We start from the raw sequence: 21,637 nt of genomic DNA, 5'->3' as shown, positions 1-21,637 counted from the left end.
TTTCAAACAAAAAATTGTTTCATTTTTTTCTTTTTTGTATTTCTTATATGATAATAATAAATAAACATAAAAGATTAAAAAGTTTAAAAATCGTTCTCTCGTTAAACATGTTTTCTCCGATAGGTCATTTTGTCATTATTCAACAATCTAATATCATAAATTATATTATTTTCCAGTCAATAATTAATGTGATACTTTTTTTTATGTACTAATATCAAATTTGAGAAAATTATAAAAATAGATTGAAACGATATGAGAGACGTGAACTCACATTAATAGTATATATGATTTTAGCCCATACTAATAGTATATATGATTTTCTTTTAATTGGTCGAATTATATTTTTATGTTAAATTTATTTTAGTTTGTATCAATTGTTTAATATTTTTTATAGCCCGATGAATATATATTATTTTGTTTAAGACCGGTTTAATAAATTTTTTTATTTGGATCAATAAAATTTATTATTACGTCTTAGCCCGAAGTAAATTATATCAATTAAATTCAACTAATTATATTCAGTTTTCTTTATATTTAATTTTAGCACGGATTAAATAGTCTAATATGTAATATTACATTATTATTTTAATTTAAAAAATCTGAATCCCTGGTGGATCGTCGTTCCCTGTTCGGGGTGGGGATCAGTGAAAAAAAAAATCTCCGTTCAGAGTTCAAAGTGGGTTCGAAGATAATTATCAAATTCGAGGAGGGGGCGTGGATACCACTTCCCTGACCCCTAACTACTCCCGTACCCATCCTTAATAATACAGTTAGTTAGATAGATAAATAGATCGATAATGATATAATATAGATTTGATGAAAGACATATCGTGTATTAGAAGAATTAATATAGAAAATTATGCTGGGATTTCGAAAGAGAAAAAGGACAACATAGGGCGAGTGAAAGAATTATACAGGAGAGACATATGTATTGTCTTTGACTTGAATATTAATTGGTTTTATATTTTATATTAATAAGGGGTAATTGTGTAATTTCAGCGGGTATCGATCGACCAAATACCAATTTTTTAATATTTTATCTATTATAATATAATATATATAAATATATTATATATTGTTTTTCCAACATTAATATGTAGTGATTTAATAATTAAAAATATTTTTTGAAAAATAACTCTTTTTAGTTCAATATTTTAAAAAATTGATGATTTTTTTTAAAAAGGTATCCAAATTTAGGAAAAATCATGTGATATAATTAATAATTCTAAAAATTTAAAAGGGTTTAGGAGTTAGATTACGGTTGAACAATACTTTTTTTTTCAAATTTTGTTTATGCAATCCAAACTCATGCATGCCGATATTACTTCAAAGTAACTATGTATGCAAAAAAATTAGATTTTTTTTTTAACTTTATTTGCAATTATATTTTAACAAATATAAGTTTTCAATGGAATGATAACAAATCAATTCAACCAAAATAATTAAATAACGAAATTTAACAAAAAATAACTTTTACAAATTTGAATAACAAATGTTGTGCATTTAGGGATTGAAATGTAGGGGTTAAATTAGGGTTACATAATTAGTTTTTAAAAATAATAATTTCAAAAATCCAATTGTTCAAATGTTAAAACAGTTATCATGATGTACGCAAAAAATTTGAATTTTTCAATTTCATTTTCAACGATTTTATAATGAATATTAAAAAATAAACTGTCAAAACCAAAATGACCACAAACTAAAAAAATTCAATTTTTTCGTTTAAACTCACAACCTACCGCAAGTTGGTGGGAAATGCCCAAAATTTTTTAAAAAAATTGAAAATTTGAAAGTGGACGCCTAAATCAAAATTTAAATTTAATTGGCTCCAAATTAAAAAATTTAAAATTTTTATTCAAATTTATAACCTACCGCAATTCGGTAGGAAGTGCCCAAAATTTTCATAAAATTCAAATATTTAAAAGTTGGCGCCTAAATCAAAATTCAATTTTTTCCCAATCCGAAAATTCAAAATTATACTCATCACCGACTTCTTCTCTCTTTTTTAACTTCATTTCATCTCCATCTCCCCTCTTTTATCTACTATTTTCTCTCATCTATTCATATAAATTAAACACCTCACTTCACTAAAATTTCAATTTACATACATCTCTTAATCTAATTTAATCAACTCACCTCCTTTATCTCGATTGTTTCCATATTATCATGTGTATATTTTAGTTTTTTTAAAACTTTGTTTATGTATTCGTTTTTTATTCTTTGATACTAATTTTTATTTGTTTTTCTTATGTAAATTAATAGGACATAATACAAGTAAAACGGAATTTATGGATTGAAGATAAAGAAATGGAGAAAGCGATGTCAAACGCTGATGGAGGATTAAACGATGATTTCCCACTTTGGGGGTGATTAATTATAGAGTTTAAGACAATTTTTGGTTTAATGTAATATTTGTAATTTTATTATATTTGTATGATATATAATTTTAAATAAATTGATAGCGGTAAGATGAATTATATATTATGATGTATGATTTTCGATTTTGGTTGTATGTTTGAGATTTAGACATTGATGTTATTGGGGGATATGTTATATATTTAATCAATGATTTTTTTTAAACTTAATTGGTAATTTCTACTACATTCAAGCTATTTCATACCATATTCAAGCAATTTTCTACCATTTTCAAACTATTTCCTACGATATTCAAGTTATTTCCTACGGTATTTAACAAGGTATTTACTACCGGGGATGGTAGAAAATGACTGGTAGGAAATGGTGTTTACATGACCTTCTGGTATAATTCCTACCAAGTGTTCTAATTTCCTACCACTGCTCTTATTTCTTACCATTACTGGTAGGAAATAGATATTTCTTACCACTGATGGTAGAAAATTTGTATTTCCACATGACATCTTACTTGGCATGTGGGTCCTCGACATGTGGTTGTCCACATCAACATGTGGGACCCATGTCGACCGTGATCATACTCATTTCTTACCAATGTCATTTCGCACCTAGGAATCTTCTACTGTTACTTATCGGTAGGAAATGAGCCAGATTTTGGGGCATTTTCTACCGAGAAAATACCCGTTTTTCTTGTAGTGATAAAGTACATATAATTTTGTTTTAGATTATATAATTATCATAAATCAATTGTATAATTTTTAGTGCAAATGAATAATAATATATTCAGTTATTTTAGTCGTACACTATTACACGACTAAGAAATTATCTCATTTTCGTTTTATTACAATAATAGTATGTATATTATTAAGGAGTTATCTCCATTTCCTTTCAAATTTTAATTTTGTTTTAACCTAGTTCAATAATATATTTTTATTTTACCCGGTGTGAATATTATTTTGTTTTAGACCGAATGGATAATATGTATCATTTTTTTATTCTGATGACATTATATCGACCAAACGAATTTTTATTTGAGCCTGATACAATAATCTAATATTTTTATTTTGTTTTAATCCGAGCCAAAAATCCAACTAACTATATATAGTTTATTTTTATTTTTTATTTAAGATTGAATCAATAACATAATTTTTTTTAACCAGACCGAGGTGAATTTTGTATATTTTTTTAAACAAAACCATTAGGCGTATCATAATTTTGTTGTGAATATATATCTATTTATATATATTACTATAATTATGGTTATCGGACCGACTAACAACCAAATTTTCATTGTTTCGTTTTTAATATAATAGTATAGATGCGAAAGTTCACGAACTATCCATTTAGATCTCGATTGTGGCTTGGGTCAATTTTGTTCGATATAACTCGAATAATTTTTTTTGCAATAAGAAAGCTGAACTTGTTAAGAAAAAATTAAGCTCAACTCCTTAACTCAATCATTTTTAGGCTTTAAAATGAGGTGGGGAATATGGGGAACCCGAACCGAACCCCCTTCTATTGGGCAAACTCGCCCCAATAAAACATGTAATGAGACAGTGATTGGGGATATGTATTCGCCCCCCATATATATATGGAACATGTTTGGTTGGTATTTATGTGATTCTTGCGGGAAATAGACTACATCGTCTCGTAGGACGGGGATGGGGCGGATAACTTTTTATGCGGGGTGGATATATGATTTGATATTCCCACCCCTAAAACCTAATCATTTCGTTTATAAATCCTAGCTCATGCTAATTGCTACTCCCTCTATCCCACATATATATTTTTTCTTCATACTTGACACACATTTTAAGATAATTATAAAATATAGTTTTATAATTTATTTTTAGAATTTTATTTTTCTGTATAAAATTTTAAATATTATATTTTTATTTGAAAAAAAATATTTAAAAAACCATATTTTATGAGAGCTTTACAATACATGCTAACTTTCGGTCCCCTAATGTAAACAAGCCGATCGGAAGGAGGGAGTACATATACTGTTAATGGAGAACCTAAAACTATTCCCCTTCCCCTTCCACCCCTGTTAGCGTAGCGGTAGACTAGTACTTGACCTGGCAGTCAAGTCGTTGCGGCCTTGCGGGTCTATGCCAGACAACGAATACCCCCATGAGGCCATTAGTTCCTGTGCGGCACTGGTTCATTTATGTCATGTCATTTCTACTTTATATATAAAGATTACTTCCTTCATTTTAAATTAGTTGTTATATTTAATTTATATATATAATTTAAATTATCTTGATATCATATTTTTTATTATTTTTAAAATTTTTTATTTTATCAATAAAAATTTAAGTACTCATAGTATCCTGAGTCTAGCAAAGGTTAGGCCCTCAAACTTGGCTAAACTGAGTTAGCTAGGTTAACCACGAGAATTAATTTGTTGAACGTAAATACTAAATTTGGGAAAAAAAACCAATCTATATTTTTACAGAAATAGTGTACATTCACTCGTGTCTCCGGATTATTTAAGCATGGTGTTTAATTGTTTATAAATTATAAGACATTTTGGGTTTATAAATTATAAGACATTTTGGAACTGTAGTTCAGCGTCACCGGTATTGTATCTAAAAGTGGCCGACTCCAGTAATTTTAACCCCCAAGAAAGGTAGAGTAAAACAATAAAAAGAAAAACAAAGTGGTACATTTTTGGTGTTTTAGTAGTACTAGACAGTTTCTAAAAATCCCTGATTAATTTTTAAAAAAATTTTGGCCGATCTATTTTTTAAAATCCGATTAATATTTATAATTTTTTTTGAATTATATATTTCAAAATAATAAATAAGGTAAATATATTAAATATTATTAAAATATTTAAATATATCCGATTTTTGTTCCGATTAATTCCCGATTTGCCGATTAATCCCTAATTGGTACCTAAACCGATTAATACTGATTACCGATTTTTACAATCATGGTACTAGGAGTTTATGTTACTATTATCTAATTAGTAATGTGTATATCCAGATTCGAGTGCATGGCTTTCTTCTTTATTAACTTACCCGTTATACCTACAAAGACTTCTTAACGACAAGAGAAGTTTCCATGTTAAAATGTCCAGTACTTTCGTTTCACATATTGTCGAACACTCTGCAATAACGACAACAATTTACAAGTACTAGAAAAACCTGCTATTGAAACACGTTAGAATAAGTGTACAAGATTTACGATCAAGAACACGGTCCTAATCAAGCTAAGGTTTTGATAGAGTAATACTTATTCCATCTCATTTTAGTGGTCACATTTACTTTTATGGAAGTCAAATTAATTAATTTTTATCAAATATTAAACATTATTCTTATTTTATTTTAAAAAATTAAAAATTATATATTAAAATAGATTAAATCAACTTTCCGGTGCTGTAATTTTTTAATTTTGTTCAATCATAAATTATTAATAAATTTCAGTGAAATTTAAATTAATTTGATCGGTACAAATTCAAATGTGACAACTAAAATGGCATGGAGAGAGTATAATTAACTGTACGTGGACAGAACAACCTGTCAACATGTGACACCTGGTGACAAGAACAACAGTGAAATGACCAGCTCGTCATATCGTGAAAGGGAAATAACCTTGAATTGATTAAGCATAATCTACAGAAACCAAAACATTTGTGAGTTTAGCAGATCAACAAACTTATTTTAGTCCAAACATTTTACCAAATGAAAAGAAGCTGAATAATTAAACCAGGAGACGCCTAGCCGGCCATGTTAACTTCTTCAGAATACTGTAAGGATTAACATTTTTTACATTTTACCGACGTACATTCCAGTGTTCAGTTTCAGTGCTTATTAATAGCAATAAATATAATTTCTTCATCATAGAATAGTTACTGTTAATCAGTGAAAAGCTTAGGTGACAAAGATAATCCAGCTTAATTATTAAAGTTGTTCTTAACTCGGTCATGTTAATCATGATCCAGCGTTACCAGAGAAGGGCCATTATTGCCCCCCACTGTTAATAGAATGTGGACAAATATACTTGACTTGGCAACCAAAGTCATTGTTGCCTTGCGGATCGACCCCAAACTCCATTAATACTTGTGCTCCACTGGTTCTTTCCTGTCTGGTCATTTTTATTTGAGTAATTGCATTTTTATAGGCTGACTTTCACAAAATGAACTTATACAACTAACACCTTTCGTGCCTAATTCCATTTATTGGACGGGTAAAATAGAAATTTCAACATAATAAAATATTTATTATATTTTTTATATAATTATTTCAATTGTATCAAAAATCGAATTTTATAATACTGGATATGAAATAATAATTTTTGAATATTCAAATCATAATATTAATTCAATTTTTATTTATAGGCTTAATTCCAAAAATTTATAATTCTATAATAATTAATTTTTTAAATAAATTTAACATTATTTTGAATTATATATTTAATGTAAATATCAAATTAGATGCGTGACTTTTTTTTAATTATTTAACGTTATTATTATTTTAGCGTGTATTTAATAGGAAGAATATTTAGTAAAAATATATTTAACTTATTTTAAATTATAATTACAAATTTTATTTATATTTTATATCAAAATTCTTATTGTACCCCTCATTGCTTTCATTGTTATTGTCAAAGGTTGAATGCCGCATTCGAATAGAAAGGCAGGGGTAGCAAATTATAATTTGTGGAAGTCGATATAATTTTAAATATATTTTTTTAAATTACTTCGAAATATAATACTATGGTATGTAAATCGATCATTGAGAGATGGGAAAAATACAGTGAAGTCGGTTTTTTAAAAAACTTACCGTTTAACGGGAAAAATCAAATTAAAAACAGAGGAGAAAAACTGAAATTGTGTGTGTGATGATGCAGATTAGTTGGGTATGGTAATTCTAGGGGCCATTAGATTAGATTAGATTGATCTAATTACTTAGATTAGTTTCTAGTTTTTATTTTAAACTTAATTTTTATTTGATCATTCCTATATATATATATATATACTATTATATTAAAGACGAAACAATAAAAATTTGGTTGGTAGTCGGTATGGTCACCGTAATTATAGTAATATTTAAAATAAAACACACTCATGAATAGTTTAATATTCATAATAGAATTATTCAAATAAAAATAGAATTATAATTTTTCTAATAGCCTTGGTTTAAACAAAAAAAACTATACTATTCATTCGGGTTGGGCTATATAGAATTATATTCAATCTTAAATAAAATCTAAAAATAAATTTATCTGATATAATGTCATCATGTTAAAATAAAATAAAATTAAACAAAAAAACTAAATATAATTAGCTGGATTTTGGTTGATATAACGAGCCTAAGGATAAAATAAAATTTACTATCTCATGCTAAAATAAAATAATAAATACTATCAATTCGACAATATTTTTATTGAACTGTGCTATAAGAAAAATAAAATTTGAAACGTAAGACATTTGTCTATATAATATCATCACGCTAAAATAAAATATATAATCTATTTGATTTAAAATAAAATAATATTCACCCAAAGCTAAAGTAAAATTTAAAACAAATTAAATATAATTAGTGGGTTGATATAATGGGTCTGAGACTAAAATAAAATAATATTTATTATTAATCTACAATAAAATTAAATTAAAAATCAAATTAAGATAATTTTTATATTGTTGATATGTGTTAAAGTAAAATTAAAGTCTAACTAATTCGTTGGAATGTATAATGTAGGTTTAAAAGAGTGATAACTTGATCTGAAATATTAAAGGTTTGGTAGTAGATTTGTGTGTACAAATTAAATCAAAAATCAATCTAAATATAATTAATTGGATTTGGTCGGTATACCAAATTATAAATAATTCGTATATTATTGATGTGAGCTAAAACTTACATTTTAATTAAAAAATAATTATCTTTCATCAACACATCTATAAATATCAATAAAACTATATATTTCAATTAGTGGTATTTCTTTTTAAACTAAATTATCACTAATTTATACACGTGTATATTTAGAATTGTTGTCAATTTATATTATTTAAAAATTATAATAAATAAATTTCAGAAATTAAAATTGTCACGTTAAATTAAATTTAAAATTATATAATATTATAAATAATTCTGGTATCGCACGGGTTTTAGGATAATATATAAAAAGAATGGGGCAATTAAGGCTAGTTAGACAATTTAGGGTGATGACTCAAAATATAGCATCTCCAATTTCTATGCCCAGAATACACCAGTTTTCACCCTCAACTGCTCAAAATGCACGGATTCGCGCGAACCGCCCAAAATACCCACGAAATACACATTTCAGGGATGCGTATTCAGTCTTTTAAATTTTAACAAAGAATACGCATGTTTAACATGCGTATTCATTTTTGATTTTACAAAGAATACGCATGTTGAACATGCGTATTCACAAAAAACAAAAAGTAAATACGCATTTTGAACATGCGTAGTCTTTGTTAAAATTTTAAAAACTGAATCTGCATCCCCTACATGCGTATTCAGTGGGTAAAAAAGGCGTAACATCCCGCCAATAGATATTTTGGGCAGATTTTCCCAAATGGCGGGCATTTTGGTTTTTCACCCCTAAATATTCTCGTGTTACGTCATTTCATCTCTCCTGATAGCTAATGAGCAATTATGCGTGTCAGATTATTTACTCCCAAATTCGCAAATTTGTATGTCATATCAGGATCAACGACATTTATTAGGTGATTTTTTTTTAATATTATTAGACGCAGCACACAATTTGCAGTATTTGAAGAGCAGACGAGGGTCATCCATTCGGAAAATAGGACATCGATGTAATTCTCTCCAAATCAATCAATCATCAATATATTTATGTAAAAAAGAAGACGAGGTCGTTTATGTGATTCTATTTTTTGAATTTTCTCAATATTATGAATTGAAAATTACAATTACCTTTTATTCGTCTAAACTTTCTAAACTTTCTTCTTAATTTAACTTACCAATATTTTAAAAAATCGATATCTTTTTAATTTAGGCGTTTAAACTTTCTTCTTAAATTAACTTACCAATATTTTAGAATTTCGATATCTTTTTAATTTAGGTATTTATATGTATAAATATTAAATTTGGAATTACTTGACGAGTTTGTAGAAAATTAAGAAACAAGTTTTAGAAAGACATAATTGATTTAGAATTTTGTGTGTTTATATAAAAGCCCGCTTAGATAAAGAGAAAGATCGTACAGATTTCACTCACAAAGGTGCGTTTTATTCCGTTTAATCTAATTGTTCTTTCTTGCATGCTTTCACGTGATATTTGATATTCCGCTTTTGTGATTACATGAATTACAAAGTTAATAATTTAATTGGATAGAAGACATGCAAATTCGTGTATGTTTGTGCGTTAGTGCTCGGTAAATTACCTATTATAACATACTGCACTTATATTTTTGATCACTTAATCAAAATTTATATTGATGTTGCAATTAAGAATTATAATGTAAAAAATTATGTAAGCAAAAATAGTTTTACATGTTTTTATAATTTATATTTTAATATGTTACGAATATGCATGTCAATATGAGATTAAAAGGAGACAAAAAATTGGGGCTCGGGGTCATGTGATTTTTTCATGTTTTAAAGATTTGATTTGGTTATTTACGCATGCTTTAGTTAGGGGGAAAATTTGGTCATATGATTATGTTTTTTTGTATTGATTTTTAGTCAATGGCAATGTGTATATGATGTTAATGGTGCAATGTTTTGTTTTATGTATGTTAAATTGAATCATTTCGGTTTCTGCTTGGCTATTTCTATAAATTTAAATAAATGCGAATGATTAATTGTTGTATATGTATATGGTTAAATGTTATTTCTGAATTAAACTATTAATTTTATGATTATTTTAATTTTATGACATTGAAATTATAAATGTATATTGTTTTATAATTTGTGTTTAAACTTGCAAGTCTAGGGTTTTTGATCATTCATAGTAAACTATTTCTATTTATAATTTAAGATTATTGTTTAGTTTTTAGTTTTGTTCTAATACTTATTGCTTAATGTGATCATAAACAAGTACGTAACACTAAGATTGATGGATGTGGGAGTAGAACGGTTAAACCTGTCGTTGCGAAAAACGATTTACTTATTATTGCGTCAGAATTAAGAGTTCCGATAACAAAAAAAAATTGTAAAAAAATGACTCATTAAGAGTAATTATGTTTAATTAGAGGGCGTTTTTTTAGAATTCTATAGATTTTTAAAATGATCAACTAGAAATAAAAAATTCAAAAAATCATTAAATTATTTTAATTTTTTACATATATTTTATTTAAAAATACACTTATAAACCGCTGTGAAGCGCCACTTAATAACTAATTTTATATAAAGAAATTTAAGTATTACTCGCACACGTCGCTCTGCATCTAATGAACGTTGTATCTCTCTGTATAATCAATGTTAGCTGCAAACTTTAATATAACTTATGTAAACTACATGAATTAATTTTTTTTTAACATAAATAGTGAATTTTGAAAAGAAAATAAATTTATCCATTATATTTTCAATGATGTAGTACATTCACTTTTCTCTCTCTATAATATATATGATTGTTTATAAGATATTTTGTTTATAAAATAATAAAACTAGCATAATAACCCGTGCGAGGCATGGGTCATTTTCTAGAATTTTTTTATGCATCATTCAATTATAATGTTTGTAGAGCAATTCCAACAATATTTTTATATAGGCTCTTGAGTCAAATTTTGAATAAATGTAGATAAAATTTCTCTCCAACAAGCTCCATGTCCCCCTCTATAACATTAAGAGCTTCGAATGCTTCCTCACTTTTAGGAGTGAATATCCCCTCAACTATTATTATATTATATTTTTCTTACCCGTTATTTTATATTTAATGAATGAATATAAACAGGGTAATAGGTGTACATTTAAAACGAATGATTAAACTTAATCCATAGAATGCCGGTTAGTATGTTTATAAATAAAAAACTACAAATTAACATATATGTTGAATACAGAGTTGACCAAAATCTTGAATTTTATTTAAATAAACTATATGTACTGCTCTATATTATTACTGAGTTCACTGCTAACGTACAATTAACTTACTTAATTTAAAAAGATAAAAAATGCATAACTGAAATCAGAATGACCTGCAATCATAATATACAATAATGTAAAATTTACATTATTGTTAATATTAAAGTTGATTTTAATGAAAAATATCTCTTCTATATATAATAGGAGAACAAAGGTATAATTTCATGAGATTAAAAAGACTAAATTACCCCTATTTTTAATATGTATATAAAAGATGTGGTTTGTGGGAACTGAACTAAGTTATTTCATTCAACTATATAACCTCTTATCTCTACACCATATTGTCACATGTACTATTTATCATACACATATGTAAGTGTGCTAAATGAATATTTTATTTAAATTTAAAGATACTTACTTGAATTCCGTCAAAAAAGGATAGTTAGTTGAATATTTGTACAGTTAATTTTAAAAAATTGAATTCCAGATATAAAATTAGGCATATTACATAAATGAATTATTATCTTATTTGTTAATCATTTTTTAGTTTGAAAATATATCTCATATATTTTTAACATATTTTTTATTATAAAAAGTAATTAAAATGTACATATATAATTTTTTAAAAAAATATTGAAAATAGAATCACTTATATATAAATAATATATATTGGGATTACATATTTAGATAAGTTCGAATTATAATGAGTCAATACATTTTAGAACTTGACCCATTGTTCAAAAAATACTCGAAATTTGACTACATGACCCGGCCGAAAAATATCGTCATATTCTACGTTTTGTAAATTTAAATTACAAGTTCGGCAAAAATATCTTACCAATAACGTGAATTTTTTTAATATTTTATGTTAATATAAATTAATGTGTTTGACTTCTTTATAGGATCAAGTCAATTGATTATATATATTAAAATTACTAACTTCACTGGTAACGCATTATTATTTTTGGGATTTGTCCCAATTTTAAGAATATTTGAAATTTGAAATGAGATCTCACTAGATTTGTTAAAACTACGATGATATATTAAATCAATTTATTTTTCATTTTTCACTTTAAAAAACTAACTTTTTAAAAAGAATTCTTTTAGATCAGCAATATTCATTAATCAAGATAATAATGTACAAATATTTTGAATTATTTTAAGATTTTGAATTATTCAAATAAAATTTATATCTATACTATATTGTAGCATTTGATTCAATGCATTTTATATTAATTTGAGAAAAAAACATATATTGTTCAATAATTTGAAAAATTAACCAGTTCAACTGATATTTATAAAACTATATTGAACTGAAATTTTTTAATTTTAGAAGAATAATATAAAATGATATTAAATTATTATATGAAGAAATATTAGAGTCGTAATAAAGGAAACTTAAAAACGGTTTAAATAACGATATAAATACAATTTTTCTTTCTAATTCTTGAAAAAAATCATGAATATCAATAATAAGTCTTAAAAATATCTATAATTCATTTTATGTTACAACCATGATTGATACCCGGTTGCGTAAAAAATAGATACGGATTGTTTGTTAGTGATAATGTGAATACCATATATAAACTATAGCAATTTATTTATTACATAGTTTTAATTTTTGAATAATTATAAATGCATGTTATTTAAGTAATCAATTATCTCACTAGATGTTAATAATGATTATACATGTACATAAATCAGATATTTAGCATATAAATAATTGAAACCATCATAATTTACTAAGAGATGTAACATACAATAATATACATGTTAACACACACATATACATATAACTTAATTTTACTTTATTAACAGTAGTGTAAATAAAAAAACTAACATTTTCTCATAAATACATATGTTGAATTTCAAAAACTAATATTTTTCATTAAAATCAACTTTAATATTAACAATAATGTAAATTTTTCATTATTCTATATTATGATTGCAAGTTAGTTATGTATTTTTTATCTTTTTAAATTGAGTAGGTTAATTGTAAGTTAGTAGTGAACTCAGTAATAATATAGAGCTGTACATATAGTTTATTTAAATAAAATTCAAGATTTTGGTCAACTCTGTATTCAACATATATGTTAATTTTTAGTTTTTTTATTTGTAAACATATTAACGGCATTCTACAGATTAAAATTAATAGTTTCGTTTTAAACGTACACTTACTAGCCTGTTTATATTCATTCATTAAATATAAAATAACGGGTAAGAAAATATAATATAATAATAGTTGAGGTGATATTCACTCCTAAAACTGAGAAAGTATTCGAAGCTTTTAATGTTATAGAGGGGGACATGAAGTTTGTTGAAGAGAAATTTTATCTCCATTTCTTCAAAATTTGACTCAAGAGCCTATATAAGGATATTGTTGGAGTTGTTCTACAAACATTATAATTGCATGATGCATAAAAAACTCTATAAAATGACCCGTGCCTCGCACGGGTTATTATGCTAGTTAGTTTTTGAAATTCAACGTATGTATTTATGGGAAATGTTAGTTTTTAATTTACACTACTGTTAACAAAGTAAAATTAAGTTATATATATATGTGTGTGTTAGCATATAAATTATTGTACGTTACATCCCTTATTAATTATGACGGTTTCAATTATTTATATGCTAAATATCTGATTTATGTACATGTATAATCATTATTAACATCTAGTGAGATAATTGATTACTTAAATAACATGCATTTATAATTATTCAAAAATTAAAATTATGTAATAAATAAATTGCTATAATTTATATTTGGTATTCACATTATCACTGACAAACAATCCATATCTATTTTTTACGCAACCGAGTATCAATCATGGTTATAACATAAAAAATGAATTATATATTTTTAAGACTTATTATTGATATTCATAATTTTTTTCAAGAATTCGAAAAAAAATTGTATTTATATCATTATTTAACCGTTTTTAAGTTTCTTTCATTACGACTCTAATATTTTTTCATATAATAATTTCATAACATTTTATACTATTCTTCTAAAATTAAAAAATTTAGTTCGATAAAGTTTTATAAATATCAGTTGAACTGGTTAATTCCTTCAAATTATTGAACAATATATATTTTTTTTCCTTAAATAATATAAAATATATTGAATCAAATGCTACAATATAGTATAGATATAAATTTTATTTGAATAATTTAAAATATTTGTACAATATTATCTTGATCAGTGAATATTGCTGATCTAAAAGAATTCTTTTTAACAAGTTAGTTTTTTTAAAGTGAAAAATGAAAAATAAATCGATTTAATATATCATCGTAGTTTTAATAAATCTAGTGAGATCTCATTTCAAATTTCAAATATTCTTAAATTTGGGATAAATCCCAAAAATAAAAATGCGTTACCAGTGAAATTAGTAATTTTATTATAAATAATCAATTGACTTGATCCTATAAAGACCTCAAACACATTAATTTATATTAACATAAAATATTAAAAAATTTCACATTATTGGTAAAATATTCTCGCCGAGCTTGTAATTTAAATTTACTAAACGTAGAATGTGAGGATTTATTCGGCCGGGTCATGTAGTCAAATTTCGAGTATGTTTTGAACAATAAGCCAAGTTCTAAAATGCATTGACTCATTATAATTCGAACATATCTAAATATGTAATACCAATATAGATTATTTATATATAAGCGATTCTTTTTTCAATATTTTTAAAAAATTATATATGTACATTTTAATTACTTTTTATAATAAAAAATATGTTAAATATATATGAAATATATTTTCAAACTAAAAAATGATTAATAAATAAGATAATAATCCATTTATGTACTATGCCTAATTTTATATTTGGAATTCAATTCTTTAAAATTAACTGTACAAATATTCAACTAACTATCCTTTTTTTTTTGTGGAATTCAAGTAAGTATCTTTAAAGTTAAATAAAATATTCATTTAGCACACTTACATATTACATGTATGATAAAAAACATTTGTGACAATACGGTGTAGCGGTAAGAGGTTGTATAGTTGAATGAAATAACTTGAGTTCGATTCCCACAAATCATATCTTTTATATAAATATTATAAAAGATTAAAAACATGGGTAATTTAGTCTCTTCAATGAGACTTTTTAATCTCATCAAATTATACCCTTGTTCTCTTATTATATATAGAAGAGATTTTGATGAAACATAGTTTTAGGAATCAAGCCATTATCCTGACAATCTAAAATCCTTTCCGAGTATTTGTGCAACCATGATTTATGTAGACAACAATTACATGATTTATGCAACCATGTGTTTTGGTGTTTTTACCGGGTTTATTTCTAAGTTTAATTTATGTGTTAATGATTAAATATCGAAGAAAATAAATGAGACGTAGAGATTTTGTTGACACGGAAAATCTCATGAAGAAGTAAAAACCGCGGGTGAAATATGTTCCACCAAGCAAATTCACTAAATAAGATTACAATATTTTTGAAGTAGAATACAAGATTAAAATGCTGATTTTTTGCTCGATGTGTTGTCCTTCCTTCGACCTCCTTTTCCCCTATTTTTATAGTGTGATTAGTTCATTCAAAAATCACCCCTATCCTCCCATTATCCTTGTTTTTCTCCCTTATCTACTTGCATGTTTGTTAGTTGCTGAATTAGTCTTGCAGCCGTTACACTATTAATTCGGCTTTGCTTTGAATTCTTCTTTGGGCCTCCTTTACTCATTTGCTGAACAACTTCCCATATCCTGTCTCTTGGCCCAACAAGTCTTAACTCAGCCCACTTCAACTTTGACCCATTTGCTTACTATTTTTTCATGACACAACAATAGCCCCTAAACTTATCAATTAGTTTAATTGATAAGTTTATTCAACAGTTGCATTCCTTGAACCTAACACGACTCCTCATTTCTCTCATTGCTTATCCCTTTCCCCAAGCGTATCCTTTTACATCTTTTCACTTCTCAAAGTTTTTTCGAACTTATCAAATCAATTTCATATATACTTCTTCCCACACCCGTCCAGATTCATTTGCTTCTCACCTTCTTCTACTTTTTCAACCATGATGAAAAAATAAAATAAGGCCTCTGCTTCCCGTAATGCTGATGCTACTGATGATGCTAGTGAGAATTTAGAATGGGTTCCATCCAATATCTTAGATCCTTGCGACAACAAAGCTAACAGCCTCAAAAAAGAAAAGTTCGAATAGGCCAAGCTCCTCTTCCATAGTGATGTTGTGGCTGTAATTCCCCCTTCCGAGGTGCATGCAGACTGGTACAAGGAGAATTGGGTTTGCTTCTATTATTATCCATTCAAGATCGGCATGGTATTTCCTCTCCCCAATCTTGTTGTTGACGTCCTGAACTCTCTTAACATTTCCATCGACCAACTGATGCCATCGGCGTGGAGAACACTGGCTTGTCTGGAGGCCATCGAATCCAAGCATTCTCTGGGTATTGATATCAATGTCATGAAGTATTCTTATGGGCTCAAGAAGTTTAGTGGCGGAAGGTATTGTTTTTCAAACAATTTAAAGGGTGGCCCATTGATCCTAAACAACGACAATATAAATGATAGAGGTTGGAAGCTGGACTACTTCTTCGTTGACAAGAAGTCCTTGGGTGAAGAAGCCGACCGTCTCCTGGATCGCTGGAATTCCAAAGGTTATCACGAAAATCCCCTTAATTTTCAATTACTTTCATTGCATGTCATATTCTGTTTCTTCAATTGAGATGAATTTCCATGTACTTGCCATATCTTCTTGTTGTTATTTTCCCTCTTTCTTGTTTTTTTTTAAAAGCCATGCTCTCTTTATTTTGCGTGTTATGTGTCTTTATTCTTTCTTCTTTTAATTGCATCAATCTCGTATATTGTAGATCTCAACTTCGAGTTTGATGAAGAGAACGCTGTTGCCAAAGATGTTGAAATTTTTTTGGCTTTGCCTATTGCTGATAGATTGTGGCCGAATTGCCTTCATAGGCCTATTCGTAATGCCAGTCTTGTAGACGTCGACGACTATATTTTGAAGATGAAGAAAGGTAAGAAAAAGGTTGAACCTGATGGAGTCGACAAGATTGTTCACAAGAGTGCTTCCAGTCGAACTAGGAGCAAGCTTACTATTACCCCTGTTGTCAAACCTTCAAACTCTGTGATGAGTCTGTATTCAGAATCACATGACAGCCCTAAAGACGAAGGGATTCAACTCGAGATGAGCTCCGGTCGTGCCTATGCAAAAGGTATACTTCGTATCCTCATCTTGTTATCGTATCTCTTCGCATGCATGTATTTTTCCCTCATGATCTTAACATATATTGAACCCTTTAACTTGATTGTAGAGTTTAAACCACCCGTGATAAAACCTCTCTTAGTGCCAAGTAAGGACTTGTTCTCGAGGAGGTTCCAGGATGACAAATCTGCTGGTACCGAGTCGTCCAAAGCCACAATTCTCAGCCCACCTTCTAAAAAGACCAAAACAGGTCCCTCCAGTTCTTCCAATCTTGACAAGTCTGATTCCTTCATGCCTCTCGTTTTTTATAGCTATGAGGTTGATGCTAAGCCATCACAGTTTGCCCCTTATTTGGGAGATCTTCTACTTCCACAAAGTATAGATGGTTGTTCAGCTAGAGGTTCAGCCAAACACTCAATGAGACATCTGGACACGCCTTTCACGTACAATCCAATCTTTCCTTTTTGTTGTTTTTTTACTTCATGATCTTGTTTTGTTCACTCACTATTTTTCTTCTTTGACAAGTTCTCCAAAATGCTATGGCTCTTTGTGAACTCTATGAAAAGGAGTTTGAAAAGTTTTCTCAACTTGAAATGGAGCAGAAGGCCTGTCCTGAAAAACTTCGTGTTGCTCTTGAGAAGGCAGCTGAAAAACTCAAGATAGCTAAAGTAATTCAAAAGGAATTTGGAATCTGAGATGCGTGAAGAGGCTAATAAAGTTGCTAAACAGCAAATCATGTGCACACGTGTGGAGACTATGTTGGAGTATGCTCATGGCGAGTGGAAGTTCTGTGACGTGAAGGAGACAGTGAAGATCTACAATGAGCAGTTTCCAGGGGATGCCTTTGCAATCGATGACTTGGATTTTGCAGAGGGTGAGCTAAAGGCCCCTGATGAAGAGGGTGAGCTTGTGGCCCCTCTTGCAACAATTCCTGCTAGTCCTGTCCCAGGAAAAAATTGATTACTGCATAGTTGTTGTGCATACGTTGTTTTAAATTATCTTGTTGGACTTGTTCTTCTTCGTGCATTTGTTTTGGGAAGTTGATGTTTTAATTCATCAAACTTTATGTTCTTTCAAGGATTGACTTTGTGTTGAATTAATTTCTCCCGTTGTTTGACGTGATATGAACCATGTTATTTTTTGATCATAAAATCATTTACTCGTAATTTCATAATTTTATGTATAGGATAAACATTCTAAGTTGTTGTATGTTTTGTTATTCGTTGATGCATGCATTATAATGAGTTGCTAAGAGGCCTTCCCCATCTTGAAGCAAACTCAAATGTAATTTTCACATGGTGTTGACAAGTTTCCGGATGTTGTATCCCTTACTCGTCGTGTATTTTTTTTACGAAGTTTGTTTCAGGATGTAATTTGTTGACACGTAGTGCGGTGATCAGCCCCTTGTTGGTTATTCTTTAGCATGCTAAAATTATGGAATTGTAGTGTAAAGAGATGATAGAAAAGAGTCATATGTTTTTTATTCGAGAAATAAAGGAAACACAAAGTAAAAATGGATACCTATGAATGCAAAGTGCGAACTAAATCCTCAAATAACAAATATTCTAATGACTTATTCAAATGCTACTAAGTCCTAGATGACTGATTTATTAGAGAGAGAATTACATATGGTATTTCTTTAGATGATGTGCATTCCAGCTCCTTGGGACTTGGACACCGTCCAATGTTGACAATTTGTAAGCTCCTCTTCCTACAACATCATCAATGAGGTAAGGTCCTTCCCACGTGTCAGCAAACTTGCCTACATTGGTGTCCGAAGTTTTGGGGAACACCTTCCGTAGGACCAAGTCACCAACCATAAAAGTCCTTATGTGGATATTTTTGTTGTAACTGTTGGCCACCTTGTGTTAAGATGATGCTAATCGTAATTTGGCCATGTCACGAGACTCATCCAAGGTGTCTAGATCATGCGCCATCTCAACATGATTAGATTCATATGTAGCTAGCCCATATCTTGCTGTAGGTGTCAAGACTTCTGTGGGCAATACTGCCTCCGTTCCATATACTAGACTAAAAGGCGTCTGTCCTGTAGACGTTTTCGGGGTAGTCCTGTCTGACCATAACACCCATGGTAGTTGTTCAACCCATTTACCTTTGTAACTAGATAGCCTTCTTTTCAGGTTATTGATAATTATCTCGTTGCTTGACTCCGCTTGCCCGTTTGCCTGAGGGTACCGAGGTGTTGATTTGGTTAAAGTGATGTTCCATCGTCGGAAAAAGGCTTCTGTTTTGTCGCTTATAAATTGGGAACCGTTGTCACAGATTATCTCAGCAGGGATACCAAATTTGTATAAATATTCCTTTCAATGAAGGATATTACCTCCTTTGACTTTACTTGTCTAAATGATTCTGCTTCGATCCACTTAGAGAAGTAGTCCGCTACTGCCAACATATACACCTTCTGTCCTGGAGTTGGGGGCATCTTGCCTACTATATCTATCCCCCACTTCATAAAAGGCCATGATGGGAGGGTTGGATGCAATTGTTCTGATGGTCGATGTATGAGTGGAGCATGTCTTTGATAAGCATCGCATTTCTTTACGTAGTTCAATGCATCTTCTTTGAGTGACAGCCAGTAGTAACCTATGCGTAATACTTTACATGACAGGTTTCAACAGGGATAATGCCTTGTGTCAAATAATTTGTATATTTTTGCATCCAATCTTCTTTTGCAGATGTTGGGTCACTTTCTACTGCCATGATTTCTTGTTCTATCTCCTCTCTGTCTCTTATGGTCTTCAAGATGTGAATGATTGGAATGTTCGTCAGACTCTCATGTCGAAATATAGCTCCTAGGCCTGCCAAGGCATCAGCTTGTGTGTTAAGTTCTCTTGAGATTTGTTGTATGTTGAACGTGGTGAACTTGTGTTGCAACTCTTTTACGATTCTAAGGTAAACAGTCATTTTCTCATCCTTTTCTTCATAAATCCCCTTGACATGGTTGACAATGAGAAGAGAGTCATAATTTATGCAAATATGGTTAATCTTCAGATCAATGGCTGTTGTCAATCCAACAATCAATGCCTCATATTCTGATTCGTTGTTTGTGGCTTTGAATTCGCAGCATATGGAGTATACCATGATGTCCCCTTGTGGTGACTTCAGCACGAGTCCCAATCCAGTTCCATTGATGTTTGAGGCACCATCTGTGTACAGGGTCCATGGTTCCACGTCTGCCTTGGACACTAGCTGTTGTAATTCTTGGTCAGCCCCACTCAATAGGCTAGGGCTGAATTCTGCCACGAAATCAGCCAACGCATGCGACTTAATAGTTGTCCGTGTATCATACGTGATATCATACATGCTCAGACGAATGGACCACTTCGCAAGGCGTCATGTCAACTCCGGTTTACTCAAAACTGTTCTCAAATGATAATTTGTTCTCACACAAATTTTGTGAGATTCGAAGTAGTGGCGTAATTTTGCAGAAGTCGTAGCCAAAGCTAGAACAAGTTTCTCCAGAGAAGAGTATCTTGTTTTTGCATCAAGTAGGCTCCTGCTCACGTAGTAGATTGGAGACTGTTGATTTGATTCTTCTCGTACCAACACACCACTAACTGCATGTTCTGTGACTAACAGATACACATAAAGCACTTCGCCGGGTACAAGTTTTGACAACAGAGGTGATGTCATTAGATATTCTTTGAGTTCGTTGAGAGCTGCTTCATGTTTTTCTGTTCAATCAAAACCTTTGTTCTTTCGCAGCACGTCATAGAACAGTTTGCATCTATCAGATGATCGAGAGATGAATCTGTTAAGTGCGGCTACCTACCCTGTGAGCTTTTGAACTTCTTTAGTGGAGGTTGTACTCGTCAGGTTGATCACAACAGATATCTGGTCAGGACTTGCTTCTATACCTCTCCTTGTCACCATATGGCCCAAGAATTTGCCTGAAGAGACCGTAAAGTTGCACTTGGAGGGATTAAGCTTCATGTTGTAGGACCGTAGTATGTCGAAGACTTCTTCTAAGTCCCTCACGTGATTAGCCGCATGTACCGATTTGACGACCATATCATCAGTGTA

The 21,637-nt window shown here is 29.4% G+C and overlaps 1 protein-coding gene across 1 annotated transcript; it reads right to left on the bottom strand.

Moving 5' to 3' along the window:
* Positions 1-19,461: 19,461 nt before the first annotated feature.
* Positions 19,462-20,917, bottom strand: LOC141691147 (uncharacterized). The gene is made up of 3 exons (XM_074495888.1): positions 20,302-20,917; positions 19,935-20,197; positions 19,462-19,779 (listed from the first exon to the last, which is right to left on the bottom strand). Exons 1-3 carry the CDS (start codon positions 20,915-20,917, stop codon positions 19,462-19,464), a joined length of 1,197 nt encoding a protein of 398 aa, XP_074351989.1.
* Between the last annotated feature and the right edge of the window lie 720 nt (positions 20,918-21,637).

The sequence above is a fragment of the Apium graveolens genome, chromosome 10 (genome assembly GCF_009905375.1).
Source record: "Apium graveolens cultivar Ventura chromosome 10, ASM990537v1, whole genome shotgun sequence".
NCBI classification, from domain to species: domain Eukaryota; kingdom Viridiplantae; phylum Streptophyta; class Magnoliopsida; order Apiales; family Apiaceae; genus Apium; species Apium graveolens.
This window is presented reverse-complemented; position numbering and strand designations above follow the sequence as displayed.

Excerpts from the sequence above, each read along its gene's own strand:
- LOC141691147 (XM_074495888.1), bottom strand. The coding sequence starts at position 20,917 with ATGTATGATATCACGTATGATACACGGACAACTATTAAGTCGCATGCG. Across the intron at positions 20,198-20,301 it reads AGAAATCATGGCAGTAGAAA|GTTACTACTGGCTGTCACTC; the intron begins GTGACCCAACAT and ends TATTACGCATAG. Across the intron at positions 19,780-19,934 it reads GACAAGTAAAGTCAAAGGAG|GCAAACGGGCAAGCGGAGTC; the intron begins GTAATATCCTTC and ends CGGTACCCTCAG.